The sequence below is a fragment of the Parasteatoda tepidariorum genome, chromosome 10 (genome assembly GCF_982258835.1).
Source record: "Parasteatoda tepidariorum strain Cologne lab strain chromosome 10, Ptep-v5.0, whole genome shotgun sequence".
Taxonomy (NCBI): domain Eukaryota; kingdom Metazoa; phylum Arthropoda; class Arachnida; order Araneae; family Theridiidae; genus Parasteatoda; species Parasteatoda tepidariorum.
In genome coordinates, this window is record NC_141764.1 from 92,469,636 (window position 1) to 92,480,164 (window position 10,529).

Here is a 10,529-nt window from a genome sequence, read left to right on the forward strand (position 1 = left end):
GTTATTTTTGTCGACTTTCTTAGAGCCTTTCGTTTTATGCATAAGTTACAACCACCAGAAGCAATAAATATCTAAACTTCTTTTGAATCATGTTTACGTGCTATTTACTAAAAAAAAAAAATAAATAAGTAAGTAAGTACCGAATCTTAAATATCGTAAGAGACAGTAAATCATTCTAGATAAAACGACATTTTAAAAGAATTTTACAAAAATAGAAATAAAAGTATTTTTATTTAATTATTATTTGAACAATGAATTATTAAATGCTCTTGAAACTCTATGACAGAGAAATTTTAAATGAAAGTTTGAGAAGTTATTCACTAAAAAATAAACACGCAGACAAATATTTAACAAAGCAAACGATATTTTATCGCAGTTTCTGAACGTTATTTAATCCGACTTCAAACATGAAACTTACAACAATGAGAAACTTATTTCCAAAAATATAATTATAATCCTAAATATCGTACGAGACAGTAAATTATTCTAGATAAAAACATTTTAAAAGAAAGTGCTAATTCGAACATTAGGACAAGATTTTATCAAAAAATATTCTTATTTTTATTTAATTAATATTTGTAATATTTGTACAATGAGCTATTAAATACTCATGAAACATTGACAGACGAATTTTAAATTAAAGTTTGAAAAGTTTTTATTAAAAAATAAATATGTAGATAAACATTTAACAAAGCAAACGATATTTTATCGCAGTTCCTAACACTTTATTTAACCTGACCTCAGATATGATAATGGAAAACTTATTTAAGAATCATGTACTGTCATTTCAATTTATAAAGTATTGATAATTTTTTTTCCGCGAACAGTTATATCCACTCACTTTAACCGCGTTTATCTACTTCGTACAGGGAAATGACTGAACTGAAGTAAACTCACATGTCATGTACATGTGATTTTTGTCCAAACCTTTTGATAGAGTAGGTCACTTTAGAGTTTTTTTATGAATCTTCTCAGTCGAAGTTTCTATGCCTCATTTTGTTGACCCTCTAACCAATTTAATATTTTATACAAATAGGCTTTTTATTTTAACGTGTATGCATAAAATAGTACGACTTTATTGTGGACTTGTTCTGTTTTGTCTTATTCTATTAGCTTCAAATATCGAAAAACACGTTGTATAACTTCTGATAAATTCATTCTGAATTGATGCTAATTAGAATCATTCTTTATTTTTCTTTACTTTTTTTTCTTTATATCTTTTGAAACTTAATAATAAAATTTCACATGTACGGAAAGGTTAACAACATATTTGTATGACCCATTTTTCAACTTTTATCATCAACACGGGGCAGCTTACATTCATTAAACTTAAAACAAGCTAAATATTTCCTTAACTTTGAGGAAGATCTTATTTTAATTTTTGACTTAATCGTGAATCGAAATCAGTTTATTTTAGTAGTGGAAAGTGTGAAAAATATGAGCTAAATGGCATTTAATTTCTTTCAAATACTTGCATTTGCACTTAGTCATTTAAATGCTTTGTTATAAAAAATTTTGTTGGTGTTTTTCATAGCATTTTGTACTAATACATTCGTTAAAAATTTATTCTATCATGTTTAGTTTTCAAGTAAAACGGTACAAATTTTTTTTTCCAAATAGATTAGTAATTCTTGAGGATGTTGATAATGCGTGGAATGTTGAGTTTATTAGGACTGGAATTTATTGGGAAGGACTGAAATTGATTAAACTGCATCAAAGAAAACGGTATTAAATAATCTAAGTTTTATTAGGACTGGAATTTACTCGGGAGGACTGAAATTGATTAAACTGCACCAAAGAAAACGGTATTAAATAATCTAAGTTAGTCGATTAAATGGTGCTAGAGTTAGACCAAGTTTTTTTTTTTTTTTTTTTTTAAATTTTTTATAACCGTCGTTGAACAGCCGACCCAATTCTTGAATTTACTATTACCAGTGTTCAACTCCATAGCCTTGTAATTTTGAACCCAGCCAGAAGACAAAAGAACAGCTGGATCAGGTATTGGGAGAAGCTAGATTTCGTGGAGGACTTTTTGGTGGAATTAACTCTCATTTGTGTTGCATAGAGAAGAAAACCACGAAAACTTCCCACGGTTAAGGCAACAGTAAAGGGACTCTAACCCATGATCCGTCTACCACTGAGGATATTTTACATCAGCACTGGGATCGGTGCGAACAGGGTGCAGTATTTGTATCGACCATCCATCACTGGGATTTGAACCCGTGGAAAATCATAGGGAGGTGAACGCTCTATCCCCCTGACCCACCACGGCTGTTGAAACGAAGTTTGGTGTGTAACTGATGTATAAAAAAAAGAGTATTAGGTACCTTAAGGTCAAGTTGCACGAGTGAGTTGTATAGGAAAGCCAATCTCTTGAAGGGTTTGGAGGAATTTTAGTAATTAATGAGGAAAAATTATAAGCATAAATATAATTTTAAGTTTAACAGAATAGGAGCACATTTTTAGAGGATACATTTATCAGCGTACATTTTTAAGTATATGAAAATTTTTTTTTTACATATCACTTATTATTTAGATTAATTAAATTAAATTGCAAGTGGGGTCTTAAAGGCACTCAGTACAACGAAGGACACGTGACTTTCATGTCAAACAGTGGGCTTTTAAGCAAATCAAATACGTAGTTTAATAGTTTTAGTTAAATAGTTATAAAATATTCTTTTTAGAAAAACGACAAATAATGTGAACTCAAAAAATAGAGCTGTTATGAATCAATGTTCATAAGGCTATAAATTAAAAAAAAAGTATAAAAGATTAAGAGCCAAATAATTTTCACGTCAAGCGATAGATCTTTAAGTACAACAAATTCGTGATTTAATATTGCTTGATAAAAACTTCAAAATATACAAATTGGAAATAACAGTCGACATGTTTCAAGCGCTCAAAAACAGGTACCCATTTTCAAGACCTGGCAGACGTGAATTAATTGACACTTGAGTTAATAGTTATAGTTCAATAATTACTTTATTGATTCATATTTATTTGCTTAGCAAGTGATATTCTATTGTCTTTGAGACGCATTCATATCAGTTGTACAACATTTTTGTTTTTGTATCAAATATAGTTTTTCGTTCGGTTTAGTTTTGTTAATTTTTAATATGTAATGTCAAAATTATTTACTTTCAATTTTGCACAGTATTGGTGCATACGCCTTTTATGGAATTCAATTTAAAATCTAATCCAATCACGCGATAAATCCTGTTTCCATATAAAGGCATCATTAAATTAATGACGTTTAAAAAACTTTAATTAATCTAATTCAATTCAACAAAGTCAAGTAATTTAATTATAATATGCAATTTAATTAAATTTTAATATTTCATTTAAATTTACGGAAAATTTAATATTCAGAAAAAAATCGAACATTTTTAGTTAATTTTGAAGATAAGTAGGACATTCTCTAAAAAGATAAGAACACTTTTTTCACTTCACTTAAAACATTTTCCAAAAATTGTTGAGGAATAAAATTCTAACGCAGAAACTATTGAACTTCTAGGAACTATCGAAAAAAAATCATTTTAATAATTTCAAAAAATGTATATCGTGAATATAATGTATATCTTAAAAAAAATTTTTTAAACTGTTTTCGATTTTTTCTTTGTAAGTACAACAGATTATATAATTCTTAGATCGTAAAGAAAACATGTATTTCTAGTTCTGTATTGTTTACTATTTCGACTTTGTACAAATTTTTTTTAAACTATAAATATATTTATGATCTTAATTGTATATTCAATATGTTTCGAAGATAAGCAGGATATTTTCTGTAAAGATAAGAACACTTTTTTCCTCTTCACTTAAAACATTTTCAAAGAAGTTTTCCGGAATGAAATTTTAAAACAGCCTCTAATCCAGGCACTATTATAAATTTTAGAAACAATTAAAGAAAATAAACTATTTTAATAACTTTTAAAAATGTGTATCTTGTCATCAGGCAATTCGAACTGCGTTTCAATTCTTTTCTTTGTAAAGACTAGAGATTATATAATTCTTAGGATCGTAAAGAAAACATGCGTTTCTAGTTCTGTATTGTTTACTATTTCGACTTTGTTCAAAGCTTTTTAATGCGCAAATGTTTGTTTATTTGTGAGTCTTTTCAGCAACAAAATAAAAAAAAAGGTCATTGTGATCTTCTAGAACAAAAAGTTGCTTCCAAGGATGCGAGTTGTTTAGTCACTTTTTTATTATCTTACAACTTACTTTATTCAACCTTTGTTGCTTACGTCAGTTCGTATTTGATAATTTATGAATATAGAACTTTACAGGGAGATCGTACAATAACAGCCAGTGTTTGAAAATAGTTAAATACAGCCTAGTTTAATAGCGAAACAATGTCGGGTAATGAAGAAAATAGGATTTTCTTTTGTTCGTAAAAAAATTAAATAAATTGTGATAAAATTAAAGAACATTGTAAATTTGAAAACATTCTTTAAAAAAAAAGTATAAAAATAATAATATATATTGCAAAAGGAGAGAAAAATCGAAAAATTTACGTTATAACAATATTAAAAGGCTTCATAAAATTTAAAAAAATTCATTAAAAATTATAATATTAGATTAAATACAAATATTAGTTTCATTCAATCACATATGATTTTAAAGATTTAAAACACTCTTGATAGTTTTCTAGCAGCTGGCTCCACTAAGTGGCGTATGTCTCTCTCTCTTTTTTTTGGGGGGGGGGAGGGGGGTTAAAACTTTCTTTTATATATATATATATATATATATATATATATATATATATATATATATATATATATATATATATATATAAAAGAAAGTCGTGTTAGTTACTTCACTTATAACTCAAGAACGGCTGAACCGATTTAGCTGAAAATTAGCAGGGAGGTAGTTTAGAGCCAGGAGAAGGACATAGGATACTTTTTATCCCGTTCGACATCATTCCCGTGTGACTTGACATGTAACGTCAGTCACTATAAAACGTGGTATTAAATATCTATTATTACCATTAATCTATTATTACTATTAAATATCTACCATTAAATATCTATTATTAATATATAACTCAGAAGTTTAAGTTTCTGACTTGAGAAAACAAAAGCTAATTATAAGTAAATATATTTTCGACTATATAAGGTCATTATTATGAAACAAATGTTTACATGTTTATTTAGTACGATTTATTAGATTTTTTAGGTGATTACATTGAAGTAGTAAACAAAAATAAAATTCTCGCGCTATGATAAATAATTTCTAAAATAAATATTCTCTGCTTAAGTTAACGAACGTATTCATTTATATATGTAATTCTCACGCGAATTAAATACTTGTATTGCTCTTTAAGTAAATAAGACTTAACTGTGCACTTAAACAGTACCACTTTGTTTTGCATTTCGCTTATAAAGTTATTTACATACATTTTTTATGCAGCTTTCATACATCCTTAAAGTAACGAAATAATTCATTTCGTTTAAATGCTCTTTGTATTGTTTGAAATGTCGTTTTACATATATATATAAGTAAATTCAAATTCAGCTTCATCGCCAAAATAGAAATTCTCGAAAGATGAAATAAGATGAGATAGAAATTATCTAGGTTAGTGTATTAGAATATTAAAAAAGACTAAAAAAGCGAAATACTGTGCAAGAACATACTAAATCTTAGTAGTAAATATTCTAAATCTTTAAATTTTAGTAGATAAAATTTTTTACATAATTGGAAATGATACATGTATAAATGAAAATTTAAAACTTTAGCTTTGTCGATTTATTGAGCACTAATATCATAGCTTCATAAATTAATACGTATAGTTCAACTATATTTTTAATTTATTTATCAATAGATGGTGTCCAAAGGGTCTATTAAAGGTACTTACGTATTAACGCAACAAGGCCAAAATTCGCATAAATTGCCAAATTTGGCGACCCTACTTACGGCAACCCTACGTGCTATACGTGGTTTTTCGTAATACCTTATCGAATTTATATGGCGCCAAGCTCAAGCTGTTAATGGCGAAGACAGTTTTCAATCAGTGCTAAAAGCAATAGTCATAAAGCATAGCAATAGATTTCCGCCGAAAAAATATCCGCCGAAAGAATAACTTACTTTATCTATTGGTACCTATGTAGTATATTTGCTAATTCTGAACTCTACTCTCCCACCGAAAAAAGTGTTTATAACCCAGTTAATACTGTCTGGTTTTTATTTTGTAGATACAAGGACAGATTCATCATCGAATTGGATCATTACTACCTTTCGAGGATACACAGAATAAATTTTTACAAATATATTTCATGGGCAACATGGAAGAACAACTTGATCGACGCCTAGAGATCAATGCAGGAATGAAGCGAGCAATTCTTCAAGACTTGCAGTGTCTGCTTCATGAACATCATGCGTTGGTCAGGTTGTTTAAAAGTGCTTTAGAGCGCATGCCAAGTGATGACTATAAAGTTGTTATCAAAGCAGATAAACGACCATCTGGAACACACGAAAGGACATTTAATGCTCCAACAGTAGACGAAGTTGCCATCCTGATTGTTGGTGAACAATTGGAAAAACGTGATATTGTGCTTACACGTCGCGATACTGGGCAACTGCAACAAATATCTGAAACTCATCGATCATATGACACATTGCAATACCCGCTGATGTTTTGGCAAGGAGAAGATGGATATTATTTTAATATTAAAATGAAAAATCCATTGAATGGTGAGTATCAGTATCATAATTTATTTCATTTATTTGTGAAAGACACTGATTTGAAATAATGTTTATTAAAAAAATGGTTAATGTCTGTATTGTTTGCCTTTAAAATTTGCCTTTGAAATGGTTAATTATCAAATTTTTAATTTCAGGTGAAGAAACTACAAAGAAAGTTAGCTCAATGAATTATTACGCATATCGTTTGATGATTCGTCAAAATGCTGACAACTATTTGCTGCGGTTTCGTCGATTGTTTCAGCAGTATTGCGTTGACATGTATGTAAAAATAGAAACGGAACGTTTAACATTCATTAGGTTGAACCAAGCCAAACTGCGTTCTGATGAGTACATCCATTTACGTGATGCAGTTAGTACTGAAGGAAATGCAGCTAATATTGGTCGATTAACTATTCTGCCGGCGACATACATTGGTAGTCCACGTCATATGCATGAATATGCACAAGATGCAATGACATATGTTCGTCATTACGGTCGGCCCGATCTCTTTATTACTTTTACCTGTAATCCAAAATGGATAGATATTACTCAATTGCTGCTTCCCGGACAAACATCAAGTGATAGACACGACATCACAGCACGTATATTCAGGCAAAAAATTCGGTCCCTGATGAACTTTATTGTTAAACAACGCGTCTTTGGAGATACTCGATGCTGGATGTATTCAATCGAATGGCAAAAGCGAGGCCTGCCGCACGCACACATTCTTATTTGGTTAGTGGAAAGAATTCAGCCTGACCAAATAGATGATATCATATGTGCTGAGATTCCTGATTATGAAGTCGATCCAGACCTACATGATGTTGTTACTACTAATATGATTCATGGACCGTGTGGTGCCATCAATCCCCAATCACCTTGCATGGTCGATGGAAAGTGCTCTAAACGATATCCACGGAAATTAACGGCGGAGACTGTCACTGGCAATGATGGTTATCCGCTGTATCGGCGTCGATCACCAGATGACAACGGTCGAACTGTCACAACGAAAGTGAAAAGAATGGATTTCGTTGTCGACAACAGTTGGATTGTTCCATATTCGCCACTTATTTCTAAATCGTTCAAGACACATTGCAACGTTGAATACTGCAATTCAGTTAAGTCCATAAAATATATTTGCAAATATGTCACGAAAGGCAGTGATATGGCGGTTTTTGGATTGCAATCCTCGAATACCAACGATGAAATTTCACGCTATCAAGTTGGTCGTTATGTGAACTGTAATGAAGCGATTTGGCGTATATTCGCATTTCCCATTCACGAACGTCATCCTACTGTTACGCATTTGGCGGTGCATCTGGAGAATGGTCAACGAGTATATTTCACGGCTTCGAATGCTACGCAACGTGCTGAAACACCTCCAGCAACTACATTGACCAGTTTTTTTGCAATCTGCCAAAGCGATCAGTTTGCACGAACTTTGCTTTACTCGGAGATGCCACGTTATTATACTTGGAATGCTTCATCGAAGAATTTTCAAAGACGGAAGCAAGGCGATGCGGTTCCTGGGTATCCAGATGTGCGTTCTACTGATGCTCTTGGTCGTATGTATACAGTTCATCCAAAGAATAATGAATGTTTCTATTTGCGGTTGTTGCTGGTAAATGTGCGTGGGCCAACGTCATTTGAGTCACTACGAACTGTTAATGGTGTAATATTCCCAACATATCGTGCTGCATGTGAAGAATTGAAGTTATTAGAAAACGATAGTCATTGGGATACGACAATCGCTGAAGCCATTATCTCTGCATCTCCAAGTCAGATACGCACATTATTCGCTATCATAATTTCGACATGTTTTCCATCAAACCCATGTAACCTGTGGCACAAATACAAGGATAATATGTCAGAAGATATTTTACATCAAATTCGTGTCAGTTCCAGAAATCACGATATTGAGATGAATGAGGAGATACATAATCGTGCTTTACTATTGATCGAAGATATGTGTTACCTCATGTGCGGTAATTTATTAATCAGGTTAGGAATGCCAGCACCATATCGTGAAATGAATGACGCATTTAATCGAGAATTGGAACGGGAACGTGAATATGATCACCAGGAATTAGATTTAGTAGTTCAAACGAATGTACCCCTGTTGAATTACCAACAAAAGGAAGTTTATGATACTTTAATGAAGGCAATCGATAATGAATATGGTGGTTTATATTTCCTAGATGCCCCTGGTGGAACTGGCAAGACATTCCTCATGTCATTAGTTTTAGCAACTGTTCGGGCGAGATCTAACATAGCGGTTGCAGTTGCTTCTTCTGGAATAGCAGCCACATTGTTAGAAGGATGCCGTACGGCTCATTCAGCATTCAAATTACCGTTAAATCTTCAAACTATTGAAGAACCAACGTGTAATATTGCAAAACACTCAGCAATGGCCAAAGTTTTAGCGGTATCGAAAATCATCATCTGGGACGAATGCACAATGGCGCATAAACGTGCATTAGAAGCACTTAACCGAACATTAAAAGATTTACGCAATGACTCGAGATGTTTTGGAGGAGCAATGATTTTACTTTCTGGCGATTTCCGCCAAATACTGCCAGTAATTCCAAGATCTACGGCTGCCGACGAAATAAACGCTTGCCTCAAATCGTCAAATCTATGGCGCCATGTGAAGAAACTGCAACTGACAACAAACATGAGAGTTACATTGCTTAATGATACATCTGCTGAAGATTTCTCGGAGCAATTGCTGACTATCGGTAATGGTCAAGTACCTGTCGATGAATCGAGCGGATTAATATCATTTCCAAATAATTTCTGTAATTTTGTCTCATCAAAAGACGAACTTATCAACAATGTATTTCCAGAAATTATTTCTAACTACAAAAATTATGAATGGAGAAGTGAGCGAGCAATTTTAGCGGCTAAGAATAAAGATGTAGATGACCTAAACTACATAATTCAAAATAAGATCATTGGAACAATGCATTCATTCAAATCTATTGACTGCGTCACAAATGAAGATGAAGCCACCAACTATCCAATTGAATTTTTAAACTCTTTGGACTTGCCTGGCTTACCACCGCACAATTTACGCCTAAAGGTTGGCTCCGTAGTAATCATGCTTCGAAACATAAACCAACCAAAACTGTGCAACGGTACGCGTTTGGTGGTTAGAAAATTGATGAACAATGTAATTTACGCTACGATAATGATAGGAAAATTCAAAGGTGAGGAAGTTCTCATTCCGAGGATACCGATGATCCCAACCGATATGCCGTTTGAATTTAAAAGACTTCAATTTCCGATACGTCTTGCATTTGCCATGACCATCAACAAATCACAAAGCCAATCCTTAAAAGTTTGTGGTTTAAATCTAGAACATTCATGTTTTTCCCATGGTCAATTATACGTGGCATGTTCACGGGTCGGAAGACCATCTGCGTTGTTTGTTTTTGCGCCTGATAATAAAACAAAAAATGTCGTGTATCACAAGGTACTTAAATGAAGAGCAACCTATGTACTAAAATACAGAAATAATTATGAATGATTGATGTAGAAATTTAATTTTTTTTGTATTTTTTCCAATAAAAAAAAATCTGCTTATTTATTGACATTAAGGCGGAACAAAGTTCGCCGGGTCAGCTAGTATATATATATATATATATATATATATTCTTTTTTTTCTGAATATTTAATATAAAAATAAATAAATAATGAAAACTTTTTTTATATCTACATCCTACCTTACCGCCCATTAATCAAGTAATATAGAATTGGGGTGGAGTAGTTTTCGTGAGGGGGAAGAAACCGTCACGAAAACTACTTCACTAATATTAAATGCGTGGTTCATTTTAGATCAGGGGTTG

General features: G+C 31.9%; 1 protein-coding gene across 1 annotated transcript; it reads left to right on the forward strand.

The window, feature by feature from the left end:
- The first annotated feature begins 6,281 nt into the window (after positions 1 to 6,281).
- Positions 6,282 to 10,168, forward strand: LOC122269206 (uncharacterized). The gene is made up of 2 exons (XM_087152884.1): positions 6,282 to 6,690; positions 6,837 to 10,168. The coding sequence occupies exons 1-2, from the start codon at positions 6,282 to 6,284 to the stop codon at positions 10,166 to 10,168; spliced, it is 3,741 nt and encodes a 1,246-aa protein (XP_087009010.1).
- Positions 10,169 to 10,529: the final 361 nt, after the last annotated feature.